Here is a 23944-nt window from a genome sequence, read left to right as displayed (position 1 = left end):
AGTCATTCTGTATCTAGTTCTGTACATTTTATAAATGAATATAATGAGAGAAAAAAGAAAGAATTATGAAAAGCAGATTTAAATACAATGTGTAACAAAAAAAAAAACATAATGCGTTCTGACCAAGGTGCTTTTTACAGAGATTAATAATTTATCTTTAAGAAACCTGACCAGGATTTTCTTACCCCCTAATTTGCTGTATGAAGATGAGATATTAGAAACCAACCCAGATGTAGTTTTTGTGGAGGAATGTTGATGAAGAGTGAGAGGACAAATGCAGTATCAGCATGGTAAAGGACAAGCAATATATAAACTGTAACGCAACATGGAAACTCCCAGGCAGAGGCCAATATATGAAAATATTACTATTTGTTTAACCACCAATAACCAGAGTAATTTAACCTAAACATAAACCAGAAAACCCAGACCTAATTCAGCATCTAGTATATGTGTGACAGTTTGAGCGTGCCACACTTTTCTGTTCTGTCTTCTTTAACTATAACTCAGCAGGGCATTCACAAAGGCCTCATCTGGCAATCCGGGCCAGTGGCGTCCGGCCCGGCTCCTGTGTCCGCTGGTTTCTAGTCTAGCCACGCACCTGACTGAAGCCCAGACTAGTCTCCTGGCTGTGTTATGTCAGTCTGATCAGTTGTTTTCAACTCTGAAACAGATGGGGATGGGTCAGGTAGGTGACAACAAGGCTGGTGTGAAAACTCACACTGAGGCCTTCCAGGGGGGTAGGGTACCCCTGAACTTGTGTATATTTCTTTAAATGTGTGTAGTTTGTGTCAACTTGCAATTCACCCTGGGTTATTATTATTATTAATAGTAGTAAATTCACTTCTCCCCTTAGTCATACGTGACATAGGATGCACGTGAAGAAGAACTCACTCTGCACGCTGTTCTCTCAGGTTAGACTGGGTGTTTCAGACACCTCATCATTTACCTGTTTCCTCTTTTCTCAAGTTCCTTCCCCTGAGTTCCTCTCCTGCTGTGACGTCAGACAAAAGCCATCCTTGTCATTTTTGAAGTGACCAAACAAAACTGAAGTGAGATCATTCGATGGAGTCATCCACACCCGAGTCTTCTCTCAGGTCTAAACCTGGTTGTGCGAAGCTCTCGTGCTGTTTGCTCATCTGTCATCCCTCTTTTTCTGCTGTGTATTTCATTCCCATAAGGCTAGTGTGTACATGTGCTTCTTGATCCTCCATTTAGAGCTGTTTTGTTCTTCATAAAGATAATCTCATATTTAAAAATCTTTTTTTTTTCCCCACATCAGAGAATGCTTCATATCGTTAGAAAGCTATGAGTCTCAACTTCCATGGGACACCAAACACATGGCAAACAACACCACAGTGACGAGCACACATGGGCTTAAAGAGAAGCACACGGATTCGGTGCCCCTTTAAGGCTACCAGAGGGGTTACATTTTGTTAATCAAAACGATTCCATGATTTCTTTTTTATCTCCAATTGTTTATTTGTTCTAAGCTTTAATATCAGAGTACATTGAGACATTAAACTGCGTACATTTCAATGCAAACTGCAAAAAATAAGGTGTTCTAAAACTTTTGACCGGTAGTGTATATATATATATATCAATCAATCTGGTGAACGATGGAAGCTGACATATTTTTCTGAATGAAGAAGGAACACATTTGATTTCTAGTAAACGGAGATCTGTTGACAAGCTATGTTATCACGGAATGTGATCGCACTTTGCTTTAGCCTACATTGTATTTTGGATATATTTTTAAATATTGTATAACAGAAACTCTATCAACTGACCGAAGGGTTATCGATAAAAAAAATACTGTATTATTATGATTATTACGCTGCTGCTGTCAATTGTATACAGTTCAAATGACATTGTCATCTAGTAACGTGAAACTGGAAACTCCTAAGTAGCGTCCTTTCCTTAAGGCGGTTTGTATCAATGCAATTTATGATCTTGTTCTTGTTATTCACCTGCCCTGTTCAGATGTTCCTCCTGTCTGACTGACACATCGGCATTTCCACACTGCGCAACTATCTGGCCTCTGCACCAATACATACTATGTGACTGTTTGAAGCCTCTTTCATTTCCAGAGATCCACGATTTAGTTACTTTTTTGTCGCAGATTCTTTCCAAATAATAATAATAATAATAATAATACATACTTTCCCCAGCCATTCTTAATTTGTAGCTGCTTAAAAATGAGAAGACAACAGGGATAGTGAAGAATGCCTTTAAAGCAGAGGTGCGTGCAAACTCCTCTCGGAAGGATGTCCTTTGTTTGTTTGTTTGTTTGTTTGTTGTTTGTTTGTTTGTTTAGGACGCGCCTCCTGGCCGTTTGTTTGGTCTATGGGCTGAGCTGCTGCCCAGCAGGTGGACATGTTTTATCATTTTCATCTTACTTTGTAACTGAGAAAATCATGCACAGGAAATCTGATGGCCGGCAGGAAGCTGCTGCTGTGAAGTGGCAAGAAAAAGATGAAAGAAGGGGCCAGAGCAAGGTGACACAAAACAGCTGAGCACTGACCCCAGCTGAGCCCTGTTCATGCTGTCATTTCAAGAAAAACCATAAACCCCGGCGGTGGTCACTCAATCTGTCATACCTTTCTGGTGTGGGGGGCGGGGGTAGTAGTAGTGATTCCCTCCCACACCTCTCCAAATTGAACTGGAGCTTTTGAAACGACTGTGTACTTTTACTGGGAATTTTCAACCCTTGGCCATGCATATATAAACAATGAACAATGAGGATATTATCAGACCACGGCAGAGACAAGGAGACAGACGGTGTTTCTTGTCACCTCTCTTAGCAAAGGTAAGACTTGATTTGCACCTTCAGTACTTTTAAATAAAATGAATTGTATTTAATGTATCATTGTTCACCATCTATCACTAACTCACTAACATTAACATGAACAAAATATTTAAATTTCACATAACAGTGTATATTAATGTCTCTCTAAATATATACAATTACAATAATATATATATATATATATATATATATATATATATATATATATATATATATATATATACACACACACATACAGAGAGAGTTTATGATTGGACAATTTTTTTAATTTTACATTTTATATGTGACTTGTTAATGGTTTATTAATATTACAAATATAATAAGTTATTGATTTTTGTTAGTATTGCAAACAAGTCACAGAGGTATTATTTAATCACTACACACATTTACTTGTAATGTGTCATAATATAGATACACATGACTTGAATTGGACAGTTTAAGAGTGCAAACCTGTTTAATTGAATTATCATATGATAATATGATTTGAGCCTTCTTATACTGTCAAATATTACTAACATTTTTAACATTTCACAAGTGACACAAACTATGTAAACTTTGAATATATTCAGAAAATGTTCTGCTATTACAATAAGTATTCATTAAAATATAGATCAGGTTGATCAACAAAAAATGAACTGTTGTTGTTGTTATTAAAAAACAGAACTGAATGCCTGGTAACTCCCATTGCCAGTCCCTCTGTCTTATTAGCGTGAACCTAAAAAGACAAATTAACAAGGGTTTAATTTCACATCTCTTTATACTTGCTAACACATTGCTTAGATGTTGCTTGTATTGATTTAGACAAAGGGATAAGAGGTGCTGTGCTTCTGAGTAGGCCTGTTAAGTTAGTCTTAATATCTATACACACACACTTATATACATACAGTGTATATGTAAAATGTGCTACTTTGAGTTCTCTATTCAAAAATAAGCATTTTGTATTGTGCTACCCTTTATTTAACAAAGTAATTAATTGGGGAAAAAATTACATTAATAGTGCTTATGGTGAAACAATTGTGTAATACTGTACTGTTTAAGGCGAGTGATCAAAATGAGACAACAGAAAAACACCCTGCTGCATACATATGTTTTGAAATACTGACATTTTAAAGGATATTAATCGTTTATTTACTCTGTTTTCTTCTTTCAGATGAATGTACTTCTGCAATTACTAAGCATCCTGCTCCTCTCCCTACAAGAGGTCAGGGTCTACAGCCAGTCAGAGTCAGATGTTTGGATTTTCAAACCCAATAGTAAGTTGTGTTGTTTGCATTCGATTCTAGGTGTTAGAGCTCCCCCTTTCAACTTACCAAATGAATATTACTATCATTGTAGAATATTATTGATATTTTAGAAACTTAACAACTAATAGATCTCAGCAGGGGGAAAAAATGATTTCCCCACACAGTATTATAAAACGTCATGGGCGTTTCCTAGGTTAATATTATCTACTTTCACCAAAATAAAAATATTTAAAAAATTAAAAGCAGATCTGGACACTTGCTGTGGATCTCTGGCTATGTTGTTGATTTTGCCTGCGCTGTTGCTGAGTTTTCAAGTCTTGTTTCCAGTCCTCGTTCTAGAAGTCAACCTGGAGGCCAGCCCCTCATCCCAGGTGCAGCTTACCTGTGGCCTGTCCTACCAGGGTCAGGATATCCACTGGAAGAAGGAGAACCGAGCCCTGGGACAGCGTGGCAACCAGATCACTGTCACCATTGTGGAGATGTCTGGTGGCAATTTCACCTGCCACCAGCACAGCTTGGGTGCCGTCCTCAACCACACGCTGGTGCTGGTGCAGGAGAGACAGAACAAGAAAGGAGAGTTTCCCAAAACCATTCTGAAGGGGGCGCTCCAGAGCCAGAGGAGTGGAGGTACAGTTAGCCAGTCCTGCTCGGAAATGGGCAGTTTTACACATTTCCATCCTTTCCCTTCTGAGATAAATCCATAAACCCCTCCACCCCTTTCTGCTTGGCATTGTGTCTGGGAATGAAGCAGTGGGCACAGTCTGCAGGATTCTTTCATTACTTAAAAAAAACTGTATTCATTAATCACAGGATTGATTTATTGATTTATGTATCTTTTACGTAGGAGAAAACTTCATAAAGTGCCAGGCAAAAAACTATAATGGAGACTTCGAGTGTTCATGGGACCTGGTGGTGGAGCCCGATGATGTTATGCTCTCTGTCAGCGCTGAGCGTGTTGGGTATGTCCATTTCACAGTACAGCCGCATACTTCAGTGGTCAAACTGAAGGACTAGCACCAATTTGTTTGATTGATTGATTGATCGATGTTTATCACTGGTTGTTGTTGTCTGTATTGTATTGTGCTGCACTGGCCATCTGCTGCTATTGGGCTTACAGAAGGAACAGTAATTAACTGAAGCATCCGTGACCTCTGGCGGTGTCCAGGTATCAAACATCCAAAAGTAGACACACTGATGGTTTCAAATGAATGTATTTCATAGTAATATTAATAAACCTGTTGATTCATGGCTGCACTTGACTTTTCCAGATCTTCCAATGGGAGTAGCATCTCCTGTATTGTTAATGGAGAGAAGAAAGGGAATGCAACCTGCCTAGACTCATCCTTCTGTCCATACAGTGAAGAAATGGACCGCATAAACTTAACAGTTTACGCCATTCATGAGTACCGCTTTGAATCATATTCCAGGGACTTCTACATCACTGAAATTGGTGAGCATCTGTCGAGATTGGGATCTATTTGTGTCTGTGTGAGTGTGGGGCAGCTGGGCATTCTCCTCACACATAGGCCGCACTAGCCTATATGTAAATATTGCTGGCTGAATTAAAACTACTTTGCATCGAATCAGATATATACCTGTACCTGACTATGCTTATGAATTTCTTATGAAAAAGATGTGTTGCTTAATACTGCCATCTTCAGGTACCAATTATACATTGCAATTCTACATTGCAGATATATAGGCTATATATTAATCTGCACTGTTTATAGGAAATATTTCAATATAACTATGAAGACAGGGATTTCTCTGACCGTGCTGGCAGAGAAATCTACAGTAATGCACCTGAAGGGCAAAACCACAAGGGCACACAGAAAGAAACACAGAGACACAAGGAAATGTTAATAAAAATCTTAAATAAACTTTAACAGCAACCAAGTGTACAGTTTCTTGTGTTCTCCCCATAAGAACAACAACACAGGGATGTGTCCATATGTCTGCGAGTCTCTACAGCCTGGCTAATGTTTAGTGCTTCTCTTTTTTTTGGGTGGGGGGTTGTAACATTAGTTTTTTTCACCATGTGGTATATTTGGATGTGGTTGGAAAATTGTTTTGTGACAATGGCTTGTAAGGGGTGAGTGTCTCAGCCCAGACCTGTGCCATTGAGTCAGGGTGCACAGAAGGGGTAGGCTGGGGAATCAGATCAGCCCAGTCCAGCGGGACCCAATGGCATTATTTGGTACAGTTGTACTGTTGTCCTACTTCTTTGTTTCTCCTTTGCTAACTGAGGCTGTTGTTGTTTCTTCTGTTTGTCAGTGAAACCTGATAAACCTGCCGACTTCAAGATCAACTGCAGCAAGCAATATGTGTGGGCTTATCCTCCGACATGGAATCAGCCACACTCCTATTTCCCTCTGACCTTCCAAGTCCGACAAGCAAAACACAACTGTGACAGCCTGGAGGTCAAGACAGACATGGTAACGCAACCACTGCTTCAGCAATGTATACAATTTTATCATAGAGTGGACATATAGAAGAGCACAGGATAGGATGAAAGCAATAGCTGGAGCTCTCACAGCACACAAATTGCTGCAGTACCACTTCAGACACAATCAAGTGAAACATGAGAATGACATATATTATCATTATTATTTATCATGTATTTGTGAGGATTTAAAGTTGAATTGATAGTACTTAGAAACTACCTGAAACATGAAGTGACTTTTTTTTAGGAACCTTTTATTTTGTCCAAGTACAGACAATATAAACCAGTTGAACATTTCTATGTCCCGTTGCACGTATGGAAACATAACTAACTTTACTAGTTTCGTAATGTGATAGTGTCACACTGTAATCCAATTCCAAATTCCAATTAGACGAGGAGAATGTTTCAAAAATTGAAAAAAACGATACATACATAAACTTAGCAATCACAACCACAGCCAAGTTGCAATTATGATCCCAAACATGTGACACAGTATTACTTTCCTCTATGTCTTAGCAGTGCTCAACTCAGAAGAAAAAAGGAATGAACGTGATCTGTGTCAGGGCAAAAGACATGTTCACCGACTCGCAATGGAGCGACTGGAGCCAATGGAGCCAGACAAAGTAAGTGTAAATAGTACAGGTGTGTTTACACAGAGCTCTGTCACATGCCGGAGGTGCAGCCTGGAGACTGACATACGACAACTGTAGCAAAACACCACGTGGGAAATTGAGCTGACACCCTCAGATCTGGAATTCATATAAGACAATCTGACAGTTCATGGCCCTAGTTCATATATTTATGATAATTTAATTACTTTAATTACTGGACTACAAGTAACCAGGTATTCATACCTCCATTTTATGGAATGGCAAACCTATGCCCTTGTAATCACCTGCAGAATTGAAGCTCTTCTTTAAAGTGATCTTACTGAGCTTAGCTGAAGGTAGGGATATGTGGCTGTTTTTCTTAGGAGAGGTTCGCAACTTGTGCCAGCAGGGAAAATTCATTTGAAGAAGCAGAAATTGCAGGTCTTCACTTCTGTTAAATGCTGTTCCCAATGTTTTATTAAACTTAAAAATATATATATACTCTAAAATAATATGCAGCAAAGTTCAGCAACAACATCAGATGGGTTCCTCAGTCTTATCAGTGTGCCTGAACAATACAGAATGTCCTTCGCTGCTCGAGAGCACACGGACTAATGATCTGTGTTCATTGATTCCGTGTGTGAAGCCACACAAAATGATTTAATTTATTATTATTATTATTATTTCTTGGCAGACGCCCTTATCTAGGGCGACTTACAACATAAGTGCAAAACAACATGCAAAAATACAGTTAAGTAAATCAAACATTACAAATTCAATTTACATTAAACAGAGCAATTCAAAATATAATACATTTTACAACTTCCAATTTACACAGGCAAGTACAGTAAGTGAGGTCCTACATCCTGGACGGTGAAAGCTAAGTGCTGTCAAGATGTAGGTTCACAGTCAAGGGCCACGGGAAAGGGAGCAAGGAGGAAAACAATCAAAACGCAAGAAGCATAATAAAACTCTGTGAAGTGCTATCTATTCAATTTCCCGTGCTCGTTTGGTGTCCATTAATATCTAAGTGATCCAAGGATCCTATCCAGTCTATTTTAAAATGTTCCCAAATTTTCAGCTTCAGCCACATCGCTGGGGAGTTTGTTCAGATTGTGACGCCTCTCTGTGTGAAGAAGTGTCTCCTGTTTTCTGTCTTGAATGCCTTGAAGCCCAATTTCCATTTGTGTCCCCGGGTGCGTGTGTCCCTGCTGATCTGGAAAAGCTCCTCTGGTTTGATGTGGTCGATGCCTTTCATGATTTTGAGGACTTGAATCAAGTCCCCACGTAGTCTCCTCTGTTCCAGGGTGAGAAGATTCAGTCCCTCAGTCTCTCAGTAGGACATTCCCTTCAGACCTGGAATAAGTCTGGTTGCTCTCCTCTGAACTGCCTCTAGAGCAGCGATATCTTTCTTGAAGTGTGGAGCCCAGAACTGTCCACAGTATCCAGATGAGCTCTAACTAGTGCATTGTACAGTCTGAACATCACTGCCCTTGTTCTCAATTCTACACTTCTGACAATATACCCTAACATTGTGTTTGCCTTTTTTTATTGCTTCCCCACATTGCTTGGATGGAGAAAGTGAGGAGTCCACATAGACTCCTATGTCTTTCTCATGCGTTACTTCATCTAGTTCTATTCCTCCCATAGTGTAATTATAGCAGACATTTTTGTTACCTGCATATAATAGGGTCTTTGGTGAAGAGCTATAGATTTCTCTTGTTGTGATTTCTATCACAGATTCTCATGCATTCGTGTTTTTAGTTTTGTTTGTTTATTTTTTGTTCCAGAAACGGCAACAAACCTAATTGCCACCGCCAGCGCCGGAGCCGCCAGCGCTCGCATGGCCGTCAGCAACTACACTTTTAAGTCTTCGGGTGCTTCATACAGTCCCTCTTGCTGCTGTTCTTTGTTAATCAGGACAGCCCTTCCATTTTTTTTTTCAGCCAAAGAACAAAATAATATCAAGCTTAAAACTAACATATACCTTCACAATAAAATCACACCAAGACATGAAAAAGAAACAAGTTTAAAAAACCTAGATTATCTCCTGTGCATACGATCTTTCCCACGTTGCTGTAATTCTGCCAATTAACTCCCTCTCAGATGTATGACACAGGGAAATATGTCACAAATTAAAAAAATAAAGACATGAATGTACAAATATGAAGTTATCTGCCCAAGGAAACAGTAAAGAGTTCTCTGAAATGTATTTTGTCTCATCCTAGCAATGAAGAACATGTCTGTCACTTGATTAAAATGTTTATTTATTTATTTATTTATTTATTATATGTATTTATTTTTAAATGATTTTTATCTGTTAAAAAAAATGTAGTCATTACTTTTACAAGGACTGGATCACTTTACAGATTATTTCTGTGATGTATTCTGCATGTTATAAGCTACTGTTTTTGCAGGATTGTTTTGTCAAATAAATAAATTTCCTACATTCTGCAGTAATGTCATTAATGCACCTCAAATGTAAAACATATATACATTTATTTGCCGATGTGGAAAAAATATGTAATGGCTGGTGTGAAAAGACTGGGAATCAAAACAGCAAATCATCCCCATAATGTTTTGAAGAGTGTAAAATGTACTGGAGAACAGAGCTGGGCTTCTCCATGCAGTCCACGTGGTTACATAGTCATGGCTTTGGCCAAAATGAAGCTTGTCACAACATACAGCTGCTTCAATGAGTGAACTTTATCATTGGCATGTTGTTCGCACTGTTGGAGTGGATTTGAATCCAAGTATGTACACCACATGGGTTATGAAAAGCTGCATTGGTGTCTTGATCAGATAAATAATTTTGCACCAGCAAGGTGATATATACACAGATATTCCAATATACATGGTGAAACAAGATCCTCACATCTGTGTGAATGTGCTCATATAATCAGATTGCTTATATACAGAGAACACTTATAGGTGATGCACAGACTAGCAAAACAACCATCCTATTTTTGTAATTTAGCAACAGAATGCTGTTAGTGTTTTTAGACACCTGTTTGCCTCTTTTGAATTCAATAATGCGTAATCTAAAAAATGTCAAAACCTTGAAATATTTGCATTTGCTTCCAGAATCCTGTTATACCCCACATGAATAGCTCTAGTGTGCGTTAAACACGGCCTTGTTAATCACATCCACTATTTCCTACGAGTTAAACAAGGATTCTAAAACCCACATTGTGAATTTGTATGACTCTGTTGTCAAGAAAACTAGAACAAAAGATCAATTGCTTTTAGTTAATAGTACATTTTGAAATTGAATCACATATATATATATATATATATATATATATATATATATATATACACACACACACACACATACATACACACCCACTGAGCTAGACCAACTTAAAACCTTGAATTTCACCCACCATATTTTGATTTGTAAGTAGTTTTTAAAGTGGCTTCTGACAGTGAATGAAACCCTGATCAATAGTTTTCTACTTCGCCCGTAGGTAAAGGTTATGATATTGGTCCAGTCTTGCCCATTGTCAGTTGTGTAGACTGGGTTGTCTTATTCCCAGGAGATTTCAATGTATATATGCGCTGTCAGGGATTCCACAGCATAGATCCAGCCTGTTTGCATGTGATCCTTGTGCAAAATTACAGCCAGAGACCCTTGTCAATAGTGTGGGAACAGTCTCTTAACCACCCAGAGCAAATACATCAGTCTCGCACAGGGTGCTAAACCAGCACACGCTTATCTGTTAGAAATTAATCACTCTGTCAACATTGATTCCTACTCGGCCGGTGTTACAGATGTGTTCCCCACACATTTATGAGGTTTTACAGACCCGACATAAAAATAGAAACATTTGGAGATTTGCCATTAGTGGGTAAATAATGGATAAGCAACCTATAAGATTAGTTATTAACATGAGCAAGCATTTTTCAATTTCCCTTTCCTTTGCTACAGGATATTGTCTATAGCTTGTGCCTGGAATTGGAATTTTAGTTGAACGGAACTCCTTGCGTTTCAAGATGTGAGATTTGGAAACTCCATGGCAGAGTTACCAAACTGGTTTTGCTAGTGTGCTGTCAGTGCAATCAATATCACACTTCCCCATGTCTAGCTGTGGCCTATCATCACGCAAGCCTGGCAAAAACAAATTCCCAGGGTCATGAAAACAACTGTCCCAGGAGTGGTTGTTGGAAAACATTCTCTAAAATCACAAGCACAATGGTTTCAGAAAGAAAAGAAAGAAAGAACAAAACCCCAAAAATAACCTATAGAAGGAACTGTTAAAACCACTTTAAAGGGAACAAAACTGGTATTTTATGACAGGCAAATAAGTCCAAAGACAAACACAGAATCAATGAACACAGATCATTAGTCCGTGTGCTCTCGAGCTGCAAAGGACATTCTGCATTGTTCAGGCACACTGATAAGACTGAGAAACCTATTGATGTTTTCTACACAGGTTGTGGGTTAACCATGTGAATGCGCTGTCGATGCCGGAATATAAAGTCTGTGACCACCTACAGCATATCTTTATAGCAGACATGTGTGTGTGATGCTATTACCTAGTTAGATTACCTATACAAAAAAAGTATACACGCAAACATTTAAAAAGGCATGTGTTTTTATTTACTATTCTTTCCCCATTATTTACAATTCCAATGTGTTCCAGTTAGGAATATTGAGCACATAATTAGTTCCTGTTTGAATGAATGAACACATGACACCCTGAAAATGAACACCGCTCAGGGCAGATGTCAGTTAGAATACACCTGTGTCACAAACACACACTCTAATTCCAGGGTATGACGGGCTCCTCTGGAAACAAAAAAACAAAAGTAATAAACAGGAACAATCAATCAAAACAAAGAAATCCCACATGGTCGGAGGGGTGCGCTGCTGTGTTGCCATGTGACACTTGAGCGGTGAAGCAGGTTCACTGGTCACGTCATGGAACAGCTGCTTCGGTCTGTACTAAATAAGCCACTGCTTGTAAACTGAATGTGTATGATTATTTTGAGTTTCCAAACCCTGACAACAATCTAAATTAGTTCAGGAAGTCAAACAACTGTACCGTAACAATATGTAGTTTTGTTTTTCAACAAGGAGGAAGGCAGAGATCCTCTGCTGAAAAGCACAATTGTATCCTAAAATCAGCAGCCATTAACTCTTCCCATAAGCCAGTACCCGAATCATCTCTTTGGCCAACCACCATTGCATGGTGCTCTGTTAAGCATGAAGGACACATGATATGACAGGGCAGTGGAATGCTGGACAGTGTGCCAGAGTTCCAGAATGTACCAGAAGTGAGGCGGAACAGTGAACCACGGTCCAGAAAAATGCGAGGGCCTGTGGTGACAGCAGCATCACATTCATGACAACAGGGAAATGATACACCAGAGGAGGCCTGATGTTTGGCTTTAGGTTGTTTCACTTGGTCAAGAACTGTGAGGGGGCGGGGTTACATTGCTCCAGTTATGGGATTACCAGTTCAGTTAACCCAGAAGAGTTTGCAGTACTCAAGGGACACCCTGTCAAATTGATATGAGTTCATAAGATATTAGTTCTTTGAACCAAGGATTTGCACAAACCAAAGACCTCCTTTCCCCAGGTAATGGACACACTGTTATATAGACACCTGCACGACCAGAACTGTCTCTTAATGACAGCAAGCTGGCACCCCTTATAATCAGGGAGAGGAAAACTGCCCTAGATATTTGGCATTACCAGTCTAGTAAGGAAGTCCATAAAACTGAGGAAATATATAACAATATTTCCAGACCTTTTTTCTTAATTAACACACCTACAGTGTCTACACATTATTCAACCAGAATGCCTTTAGATGGTCTCAAAATTATAATAAAAAATAATAAAAGGAAATCCTTCCTCTCTTGCAACATAAACGTACTATGCTTTCTTCAACTTATAAATTAGGAATAAACAAAACAGTTCTACAAGTCTTCAAAGTAAACCGCTGCTTCAACTCACTGGCTACAGATCGCTACTACCTTAAACATTTCACATCCCAAGTCGGACAACCACAAACATTTATATAAAAAACAAAAAAAACAAAAACAAAAGTGGCATTTGAACTAACTACTCCGTAGCCTACAACATAATACTAATTGAACTCATCACTACTCACCCACCCTGGAATTTGTTGAATAACTAAGGACAGACGAACACTGTGAGAACAAAGAGCAGTTGACAATAGTACAGAAATGTATCAGACCGGGGGGGATGCGTCAATAGCCTGTGCACCCCCAATGACCAACACAAACCCGATCCTAAACCACTGAAAAGCATAAGCACACAGCAACCCACCAAGGCCCCAACCACAGCGTAATTTCCCCCGGAAGGAAGGGAACCTGGAAGCCGCCTCACAAGCACCCCGCATACATCCACCTGCTGGCTGATGAGTAGGGAAGTTGGCGGAGGTGCCAAGGCAGACTGTCCCCAGGCGTTGAGTGCACAGCATGTCAGCGGGACACACACACACAACACACAACTCAAACGGCCCTATCGTTTGTATCATTTGGCAAGGACAAGGTGGGTGGGGAAGAGAAAAACAAAATGATGAAGGTGATCTGGGCAGCATGATTTCCCCAGGGATCAGCCGTTTCAGAGCTGAGGGAATGTGTCCGTTGCATTGTCTTCTGCTCAGTTACACGTTGCTATAATGGTGGCTTTTGTGGCAGTGTTGATATGAACTATCCCAGGATAAAGAAAATGTCAGATTCCACAGTAGAGAGAGAAAGAGAGAGAGAGAGACTGACAGACTGAAACGGAGAGGGAGGGAGGGAGGGAGGGATGGGGGTACAGTGTGCATCTTGTGTTACGAGTTCTTTGCCCTGATGATGTTTGACACAGAAAATGAAAAGGGGATGCGGAGGGAGGAGGAAGTGAACAGCAATAGTTGTGGTGATGGTTTCAGTGTCCAGCACTACACCTTTGGCAGGGAATGCTCCATGAACAGACCGTCCACACCCACATCCTACTGGCTCTGCTTCTTTGAAAGATACCTGGAAGCAAACACAGATGTGCGACACTTAGAGAGAGGCTTTCCCTAGAGGACTCACCTTCATGATATTTAATGACCACTTTGATTCCAACAGCTAAATACACTGTGAAACATTTATATTGAAATTGCATTCTATTTAACCAAGAGTTTGTTTCTCACTAAAAGTGTGAGAGTCAAGCAAGAGCAATCTAAATCACAGGTCCTCTGTGTTCTGCACTCTCATAAGCCTGCCCCACACATGCTCAAATGCGCATTACAATATAATATGACGAAAGGCACTATATACGCAGGCGCCGCTGTAAGCTGCAGGTACCTCTCCCAGTGCTTGTGGTTGAGATCCGAAAAGTCCTCCAGCTTTGCAATCTCTTTGAGGTACTGCGAGAGTTTGAAGAGCTCTTTGTCCTTCTCTCTGTTTAAATGTGCTTTCATGAATGGTCTGATCTGCGTTGAGGAGAGAGAGCAAGACATCTGTGAGACGAGTGATCAAAAACGAAAACCAAGCAAAATGGGGGGGGGGGGGGGGGGGAACACGCTGCACACGTTTACAAACGAGGAGGCCATTCGACTCATGGTGCTCGATATCACATGAAGTGATAATGACAGAAATATGAATGTATGGGCAGGGATGTCATACAATGTACAATGCAATTTGCAAATAAGTTTGAATATGGATACGGTGTCGTCCAGCAGTCACAGCATGCGGTTTGCGTTTATTTTTAAGATAGCAATTTGTTTGGTCGTTTCTGCTTTTTGGCTTCACCACACATCCCCAGGCAGCTGTCTAGGCGAAAACTGTGGTTCCGCTTGTGACGCCAGTCCCAGGGTGCATTCCTCACAACATTGTAAACAAAGTGACCCACCTCAGGAAGCAGAACAGAAACCTCTGGGAGCATTGAACTTCAGTAATCATTTACACACGTGCACTATGGACTACGATCACCACCGGTTCACTAACCAGTAATAAGTAATAATCCTTCACCTCCTCATTATCACCATCATTGAATGAATATTCCATTCCAGGCCAGGGCAGCAGGTATTCACAGGGGAATCAGGTCTGTCCGGTTTGCTTATAAGCTTCACTTACCTTCAGCCCATTCTGGGGATTCATGAGGAAGTTCCTGCCAATGTCATCGAACATAATGGTGTTCTTCTTGGTGTAGACCTCACTGTACTTCCCCCAGATTACCCCCAGAGGCTTCACCTGGGGAAGACAGCGTGTAATGGCCCTGTGTGACTCTGGTTTTTGATGACATAGGGATTGTAAAGCCGACTTTACCAGGGACTTTTACACCTGTACGGTGCATGGCAGGACACCACACAAGGCATAATTGAGCAAAGAAGCTGAGAAAGTAACAAATACCAGCAAAAAGTTTTAAGGTTTATGTATTTATTCTATAAAAACATGCCCCCGTTTAGAATGGTGTTATGAGCTCTGTAGATCAGCTGTGACTGAAGTAAACACAGACTAGACTATCTGTACAGGGTTTGTGCAGATGCTCCTGACGAGACCCACACTACACAGAGTTACAAAACTCACAAAACCCCTTTCAAAATTCAGAGACAGATTCCGTGACGCCTGCAGCTAATGAAGGCAACTTCAGCCCCAGCAATACAAGAATGAAGGCACAACTTCAATACCAGTGTAACACAAACTCTGAAGAGACTGAACAGTGCACTGCATGTAGGAAGGGGGTGATTACCTCCACTACTCCTCTCTTGGGAGTGTGTACTGTGATCATCGCCGCACTGTCCAGCATGAAGGTGATCTTGTAGTTTGGGTTATTGGTCACTCCCAGCTCCTGCAGCAAAAAAAACAACAACTACCGATTAACTGGGTGTATTCAAAGCTCCAAAACTTCTCTCCAAACTCAGAAATATTGTGTGTGGGTGTGTGTTGGTGGTGGGGGGGACGGGGGGGGACTAAACTTACTTCAGCTAATTGAGAATTAGAACTTAACTTATTGTAAAAATTACAAACCTATACCCTATCAAGTTATTTATTTATTTAGTAGTAGTGGAACACAGCTTCTGATAACTTTAACTGTGAACAGGTTTGTATTTGTGATTCACTGGGAGTATTGTGCTGATGTGTTCTAGGTCTAAAACTAAAATGCACTGCATGTCTGGAGAGGCTGCACTGCCACCCTGTGGACTGAATGAATGAATTTTAATTTTGAACGCTGAATTGCTAAACTGCCTTCACAGAAATGGGATATTTAATACTGCGTATATGCCTGTTCTGAGTTTACACTGAATATCTGCGTGTCTTTAAAAAAAGAAAATGCAATGCTTATTAATTTGAATGGAGGGAAAACAAATTATACTGTACTGAAAAAATAATAGTAGGCCTATATCCTTTTACAATGCATTTTTGGATTTGAAATGTCATGTAAATTAAGAAAACACCCGAAATAATAAGAAACCTGAGCATAGACGACAAGAATTTCAGTACACTTGCAATAACATCTGCTATAATGTGTATGTGATGAATAAAGAGAACTTGAATGGAATAACCTAGAATCCACACTTACTTTCATCTTTGCCTCGATCCACTTCATACTTGTTGCAGCTACAAAGTCAAAAATAGGAATTAATTTATTTTAGTAGTGTGTCACATCATTCACACTAGAACACTAGCAAAACAACAGCACATTTTTCATGACTATGTCAGATCCAGCCTTCAGTTCACGGCCAGTCTTTGAGGTCCTGTGTCATCTGGCAGTTTTCATTCTGCCTGAGCTCTTAATTAGATTTCATTATTTGCTTAAGAGAACCAAGTAAGCCTTTTTTTCCAGGCCTTAAGCTCCCGTTGCTGATTTAAAGAGGTCTGCACATACCGCAAGACTCGAGCTCCGCCATCAGCCGAGGTGCCTGCCACCAAGACGCTACCAACAAACCTTTGCATGCCACGGGTGCAGAAATGCAACCAGCACTTAGTAGACATGACAAGAATTGTGATTTACGTGCATGCGTGCTTATATATATAATCTAGATCCCTGTGCTGACTTACACCAGATCACAATGTCGTAATCTTCGTATGCTGTGGTCAGAAACTCGTGGAGGTAGGGCCTCATCAGCTCCTGCCCGGTCTCTGCGCAGGACTTGTGGTCTGAAGGAAAAGTTTGCAGATGAAAAGTCACTACATCCCCAGGGTGGGAGGAAGAAACCGCAGAACACTGACACCAGAGTTGTCAGAGAAGCCCTGAACCGAAAAAATACCTAAATGCCACCCTGGGCTCAATGTCTTAAACACCCCCACAATACGGCAATGAAATTCACAGAAGTGTCAGTACAGATGGGGGAAAAAGGACTCGTTTCCTAGAGAACTCATTGTTAAGTCTGATTTATATCTGTCTATATGGCTCAACCTGGCAGAAGCATTGCTGCAAGGGCGGCCAGCTCTGGGCCTCCGGAGACTCCGTGAACTACTGGGTTATTAGTTCAAGCCGAGCGCTCTGGTAGCCTGACTGAATTAATCACAGTTGGGTCTGCTCAGGAGCTCTCTAGCACCAGGACTAGACAGACTGGCAGACGAATGCGACCCTGAGCTACAGAGCGCTCATGCAGTGTAAGAAGGGGTTTACCAAAGAGGGTGTAATCCACATCCAGCACCAGCAGCCTCTTCCCTTCCCTGGGGGGATTTAAAATCTCTACTTTGTAGTCTTTGACTCGACGGGCTATTTTCACCAAGTTTTCTTCCCTGTGGAGAAAAGGAGAAGGATCAAACCAAGAATGAACTCCAGTAAAGAGAGATGTGCAAGACACAGCACTGCTTAGAGACAAGGGAGGGTAGAATACAGAAGAGAGCAGATGGTTATGAACTGTGCAATCATTTCTACATTAAATATATGCCTATAGAATAGACCACGCTTCAGCTTAAAAGCTGTTCCGTAGCCATAACAGACCGGACAAACACAGAAAGGAATCTGGACACGGACCTGTTCTCCACTTCAATCACCTCCTCCTCGATGTCAAAATCGTTTATGACGTCATCGTTTTCAGGGGGTGGAGCCAGCACATCTTCCTTCACAACACAGGCAGGGAAGGAAGCGTGAGACGATGGGAAATATCACAGAACACACAGGGGGAATGGGGGGGCTTTAGGTGCAGGAAGGATCAAAAAACTCCAATTTAAGCAGAATCCCCCACCCCATATCATACATCTGACATTTATAATTGCATGAACACACACATAAAACCCTTTCTTTATCATAACACACACACACACACACACCATAAAAACCTGTGAGTCCATTAAATCACTCTTATTTAAGGACAATTTACACTGCCTTGTTTTTGTACGTTTGTTTCTCCTCCACTGTTTTTCTGTATTTTATATCCTTGCATAAAGACTGCCTGTGCTTGCGCTGCACAATGTGTTAAATGCAGTACAGCTCATCGGTGGTCTTTGTAAAGCTTGTAAGTGGCCTTGGTATAAGCCGCCTGATACACAGGCTCTGGACTCACCAGGCTCTCCTCTCGGCTGCCCATCATCATGATCTTGGTGTTGGGCTTCAGCTTCAGCGTGCCCAGTTTGATGTCATCTTCAGCTGGTTTTCCTGGGGAAGGAGAACAGCCAGATAGATAAGGCCGGTTATAACCGACCCTCAGAGACTCCCAGAGGGCTTTCAGGGTTAATAGTGGGCACTCAACTCACAGACAGAAAAGAAAGAAAAAAGGAGGAGGTGAGCTGCACTGAGATGAGCAATCACAAGAGCTGTCTTACCTTTTACTTTCAGCCCTAACAGCTTCTGTCTCTCCGGCAGGACCCCGGTGAGAGATTTGATGGACTGTTTGAGGTCGAGCACGGTGTCCTCTTCAGACAGGGTGGTGATGGAGTACTCCTGCCCACCCCACTTTATTATGACTGACACAGACATCCTGGTGCGGAAACGACAGGATCACAGAGAGGACTAAAGAGAGCAAAACAACACAGGATTCAAATAAACTAAATCAGCAAAGGAAGATTATTTGGTGTGTAGATGCTACAGACAGGCAGTTAGACAAACAGAGACATGGATGTAAACAGATAGACCAATGATAACATGATGCTAAAACCTTTATGCCTTTCCGAACAAAAAAAAGATTTACTTAATTAATGGATGATCAAATAAATATATTGGATTCATAAATAGTATACAAAAACCACAATCAAATACAGACAGCTACAGAAAGGAATACATATACAAATAGCTCATTAACGCCCCGGATTGCAGTGCTACTTTATGAATTAGTACTGTACATTACACATTTCAGACTAGAGTACAAATCAAAGGCTAAGGAAAGCATGTTTTAAAACAATAAGCATTATCAGAAGGTATCCCCTGTAGAAATCTCGGATGTATGCGGACTGAATGCACAGCGCACTTCGGACGGCAATGGCCGGTGCATAACCACCTAAACCCACGTTGGGCGCACGCAGGCGTCGTCAAATGAAACGATGCAGGATCCTTTTGTAGCATTTGAACATGCTTTTGTTTGGTCCTCTCTTCATCTCATGTGCCTCCATAAGTACAGACTCCCCAGCATCGTCACTTGCCCGACGCTTTGATACATATCGCGTCATTACAGCCATTTCACTAGGCAGGTTAACCTGGCGCGTATGGCTGGAGCTGGGATGAATCCGACAAGTAATATCCTACAAACACTGTGCTGCACTAACTTTGAATTATCATCCATTACAGTGATAGTCTAATTGAAATGCTCTGGCTCTTAGTTTCCCCAGACATACGCCGCACACTGACACGGGCCCCGGTTTAATGAATGAAAGGGGCGATTCCGACAAGTTACTCGTCCATACCTATCGATAGCAACGACCGGCAATAGTCACCGAGCCCCTCCCGGGTGTCTGCTGAGCGGTGGCGGTAATATAGCTCGTTATTAATGAATTATTTCAATTTCATGCCCCTCCGCTCTAATTACTCAGCAGCGTCTTCCTGTCTCCCAGTGATGCTCTGCTGTTGTTACCAGGCGCTCTCGAAGCAACTTCCGCTTGCGTGTGACGCCGGGCGCCGCCAGGGGGCGCCACCGCCGCGCCCGCACACCGCAGTGCAGCTCACGCAGCTGCTGAGCCCAATCATGAGCGTCTGTGATTAACGGTTCATTATCACTATGAAGTCTTCACCGGCTCCTTTTAAATCGTTAATTTTAGTCCAGTCATCACAATTGTCACGCCTAAACGTCTATACTGTAAAATGAGCAGCACAAAATAAAGGTTTGCAAGCTACGTGTTGTGCATTGTAGAGCTGTATTGGACTAGATGTAGGTATTAAAGGGCATTGTTGATTGGGTTGGGTTGGGTTGTTAGCGTTCCAGGGGTTGCTTTCTACCATTAAAAAAACTTGTTTCTGGGAGGAACAAGATCTTAATTTTCTCCATCTCATTCTGATTGTCCTTCTCCCAGTAATTAATCCGTTTAATATTTAGACATGACCAGCATTTATGTATTTATTTATTTATTTGTGCAGTTTTATTAAAGCTTTTCCATAATTTTGCAGGCACCAATGCAATACTACAGGGGTTTTCCTGGCGTACCCCCTGCCCTGCTGGTTTTTGTTCCAGCCTACTTCTTAATTACTTAATTGAATTGTATATTGCTTTGTTAGGTCAATTAAGGATTCAATTAAGCAATTAAGACCTCAGCTGGAACAAAAACCAGCAGGGCAGGGGGTTCTCCAGGACCGAAAACCCCTGCAATACTACAATGCTCTTTGATATGTCTGAAGCCATATGTTCATTAACTATCATACACAAGGTTATCTGTCACATCTGTCACAAAAGGACAAAACAAAACAACAAAGTAAAATACAGATTTATATATATATATATATAACTGATACAAGATACAAAAATATATTTTGCAAAATGCTGAAGATCAATTACATATCTGATTTTTAGGGTTTTAAAACTAATTAAATAGGTCACTGAATGAAATAATGTAACAATCTTATTACAGAAACTAGTAATGATCACTCAGTCATTCCTAATTAATGGAGTGTAGTTGCAGCCCTTTTCCATGAAGTCTCTGCACACCTTGTAGCCTTGTATGTTGCCATTCTGTGTTTCTACAGGAGGAGGCTCCCACGAGACTTCCATCTGGGAGGATGACAGGGAACTGATCTGGATGTTTTGTGGAGCCGTGGGGCTGTAAGTAACAGATGTACAGATGTAGAAACAACAATCATCAACTACAAGTGTGCTTTACAAGAGTGCTGGCAGTGTATCTGCTGCAGTACTGAGTGGTTCATAACTTTTCACTGTGTATAGTTTGTATCAGTGACAACTCTGAGACTAACATCTGCACATAAGCAAGGAGAATGGGAGTTGTGTGCTTTTTCAAACATCACACTGTCTCTGACAATATTCACATTGGACTCTCCAATCAAGACTACATCTCATGTATCCAAACTCTAAACACATAGAGAAGTGTATACCTGCTAAATGACAAATAATATAATGTAATGTACCTGGGATGGTCATGGAACCAGCTTCAGACCTGAGCAGCCCATGGAAACCCACGCTGTCATACATGTGCTGCTAAGGATCACCTGACCCTCTCTGCTGTGGTTGAAAAAGATTGTTATATAGGGTGCTCAGGAAATTAAGGAGCTGAAGTGTGGCATGGTGATGGAGGACCCCATTGTAGCTCATAGCTGTGAAGAGTCCAAATAATCAAGAGAGGTGTATTTTCACGTAAGAGTTGTTCAAGAGGTGATCTCAAGAACAGTCTTAGAGAAGTTACAAACTACAGGACCAGACAGGAGAGAAAGATAACAGGCCCACGTCTGTCCTGTGATCAGTGGAAGCTCAACTGACAACTGGTCAGGAAGACCCATATATGGCTAAACCAAAGAAATATTAAGGCATACGCAATGTTTAATATAAACTTGCTGGTAAAAACTGGTTCTTATCAGACCCTGTTCTTCTGGCTATCAGGGTTGAACTATAGCACAGTACCGTAGCACAGTAAGGCCGTGAGACAGTGACCTTGTTCACACAGACACACAGGGAAAGACATGCAGTTCTTCACTGCAGATATGGTGACATTTCCACCACACTGGCCAGGTACCTCAATGATGGCGTGTTGACCAATGATGTTCCTTCCTCTCCTCCTCCTCTCACTCTCACTTTTTCCTCCACTTCTCTGCCAAGTTTGCTTCTATTTTTTTCCAAACATAGGAGTGCTCACCTTTTTATCCATACTATAGGTCCGACTGCAAAGTGAACACGTACACAACTGATGTTTGAACATGTGAAGAGTGAATGTGGTCAATTTGCAATTGTTGTAATTTGTTGAACAGTGTTGCTTTTCATTTGCACACAAGATATTTTAGTTGTGACGGTTATGCCAAATATATTGCAGATTTGGTGTGTTGTTCTGGTAAATGAGTTATAGGTTTTGGTCATTGTGCCCCAAGTTCCAGTCTTAGTGTGTAAACAAATGGGAAACTGTAATAACCTTAGCCACTTTCACTTGCCAGCTGCTTTGGTTCATTATAAGAGCTTCATATATACTGCTATATTAAACTCCACACCACTACCAAAAAAGGTATCATTGGGAGAAAAAAAGTAACCTCAATTCAATCAATTGTATAAACTTGTGTTGCTGAAAGGAGATTGTAAATACCATCTGGAGTTTCCTACTCATTTGTCATTTCACCTATAGTGGTCCACATTTAACAATAGACAGCAATGAAAGGGACAGCTTTTGTTTGCTTGCTTGCTTTATTTGTACATGTTTAAATACAGAATACATTTACCTCTGTGACCAAGAGGTTGTGCTTTAGAATAAGTGCTTCCCAGCATTTGTTCTTCATGAAACATTAAAAACCTGTATGTGCAGGAGTCAGGACTTTTACACTCTATTCATGCAAATCTACTTGTTAGGACAAAGAAACAAGTCATTGTGCTTCTGTGGAGGAAAAAGAGCAACCAATAACAGATATGGATATATAAATTAAAACATTTCAAGCATTTCAACAAAACCTGGAAAAATATGCAATATGATTTATTTTTTAATTGTGTAGTTGCTTTTTTAGGTTTCTTCAAAGCTCTTAATTTATAAAGTTTAATTTGTTCCCATTTTAGGTGGTGTATAGACATGAACATCATTGCTATCAAATGGTTATACCAAATTTCCACCAAGAATATCTACTAATCGAATTCATCATCGATTAGTATATTTCTGTGCTTTATCTAAAAAAGCAATCCAAGCAAGATGAGAACCAGGGAGAATAAAGATATCAAATACACAAACTGTCTTTTCATTATAGTCTAGGGCGAAAACAAAACATGGCCACAGAATGAAACTTCAAAATGGTATTATTATTATTTTATTTTTAAAATTCACAAAATCATGAAGCTGAGTGTGCGCGCGCGCATCTGTACAGCACTGACGTTCCTGCAGAGAGGCAGGGCGTCACTGCACTGAGCTGTGAACTGGGCCACACTGCAGGTGTGATCTCACTTGCTCTCTCACTGTGTGTGCATCTCATCCGTTTCCCTCTCTCTCTCAGACCAAGTCATTGCCCTTAATGCTCAAAAACAACCAGAACAAACACGATATAGATATAGATATAGATATAGATAGGCTGTCAGAGATGGGGGCATTTCTCCTCTTCCAGGCCCAGCGGTCAGTTTGTACAGAACACGTTCCCACATCATTGGAAAACAAAAACAAACCCAAAAACAAGTCCAGAGTGTTTCTCGCAGACTCTCTCCAAAACCAAAGACAGGAAATGCATCTTCACTTTAACAATGTTTGTGTCCACATTAAATTGCAGATCTGACATTTCTTAACTTCACAGAGGACACCCTGCCACCTCCCACATCCAATCACCCTTAGTGTAAAACTGCAAGTGTGCCTC

General features: G+C 40.8%; 2 protein-coding genes across 2 annotated transcripts; one reads left to right on the top strand and one right to left on the bottom strand.

Annotated features, from left to right (window-relative positions):
• Nucleotides 1-869: 869 nt before the first annotated feature.
• On the top strand, nt 870-9295 carry il12ba (interleukin 12Ba). Its single transcript, XM_066716298.1, has 8 exons — nt 870-911; nt 3957-4059; nt 4378-4677; nt 4895-5009; nt 5319-5500; nt 6325-6485; nt 7010-7116; nt 8874-9295. Exons 1-8 carry the CDS (start codon nt 870-872, stop codon nt 8950-8952), a joined length of 1089 nt encoding a protein of 362 aa, XP_066572395.1. The 3' UTR covers nt 8953-9295.
• Nucleotides 9296-11663: 2368 nt separating this feature from the next.
• ublcp1 (ubiquitin-like domain containing CTD phosphatase 1) lies at nt 11664-20048 on the bottom strand. The gene is made up of 11 exons (XM_066717067.1): nt 19879-20048; nt 18805-18991; nt 18546-18637; nt 18017-18102; nt 17663-17778; nt 17089-17187; nt 16610-16647; nt 15779-15877; nt 15163-15279; nt 14392-14519; nt 11664-14079 (listed from the first exon to the last, which is right to left on the bottom strand). The coding sequence occupies exons 2-11, from the start codon at nt 18956-18958 to the stop codon at nt 14052-14054; spliced, it is 957 nt and encodes a 318-aa protein (XP_066573164.1). The 5' UTR covers nt 18959-18991; nt 19879-20048; the 3' UTR covers nt 11664-14051.
• Nucleotides 20049-23944: the final 3896 nt, after the last annotated feature.

The sequence above is a fragment of the Amia ocellicauda genome, chromosome 11 (genome assembly GCF_036373705.1).
Source record: "Amia ocellicauda isolate fAmiCal2 chromosome 11, fAmiCal2.hap1, whole genome shotgun sequence".
NCBI lineage: Eukaryota > Metazoa > Chordata > Actinopteri > Amiiformes > Amiidae > Amia > Amia ocellicauda.
Note: the sequence above shows the minus strand (reverse complement) of the source record. Positions and strands in the feature narration are given on the sequence as shown.

Excerpts from the sequence above, each read along its gene's own strand:
- il12ba (XM_066716298.1), top strand. The coding sequence starts at position 870 with ATGCACGTGAAGAAGAACTCACTCTGCACGCTGTTCTCTCAG. Across the intron at positions 5,501-6,324 it reads CTTCTACATCACTGAAATTG|TGAAACCTGATAAACCTGCC; the intron begins GTGAGCATCTGT and ends TCTGTTTGTCAG. Across the intron at positions 7,117-8,873 it reads AGCCAATGGAGCCAGACAAA|AAACGGCAACAAACCTAATT; the intron begins GTAAGTGTAAAT and ends TTTTTGTTCCAG.
- ublcp1 (XM_066717067.1), bottom strand. The coding sequence starts at position 18,958 with ATGTCTGTGTCAGTCATAATAAAGTGGGGTGGGCAGGAGTACTCCATC. Across the intron at positions 18,638-18,804 it reads GTTAGGGCTGAAAGTAAAAG|GAAAACCAGCTGAAGATGAC; the intron begins GTAAGACAGCTC and ends CTCCTTCCCCAG. Across the intron at positions 15,280-15,778 it reads CCAAGAGAGGAGTAGTGGAG|GTGAAGCCTCTGGGGGTAAT; the intron begins GTAATCACCCCC and ends TGTCTTCCCCAG.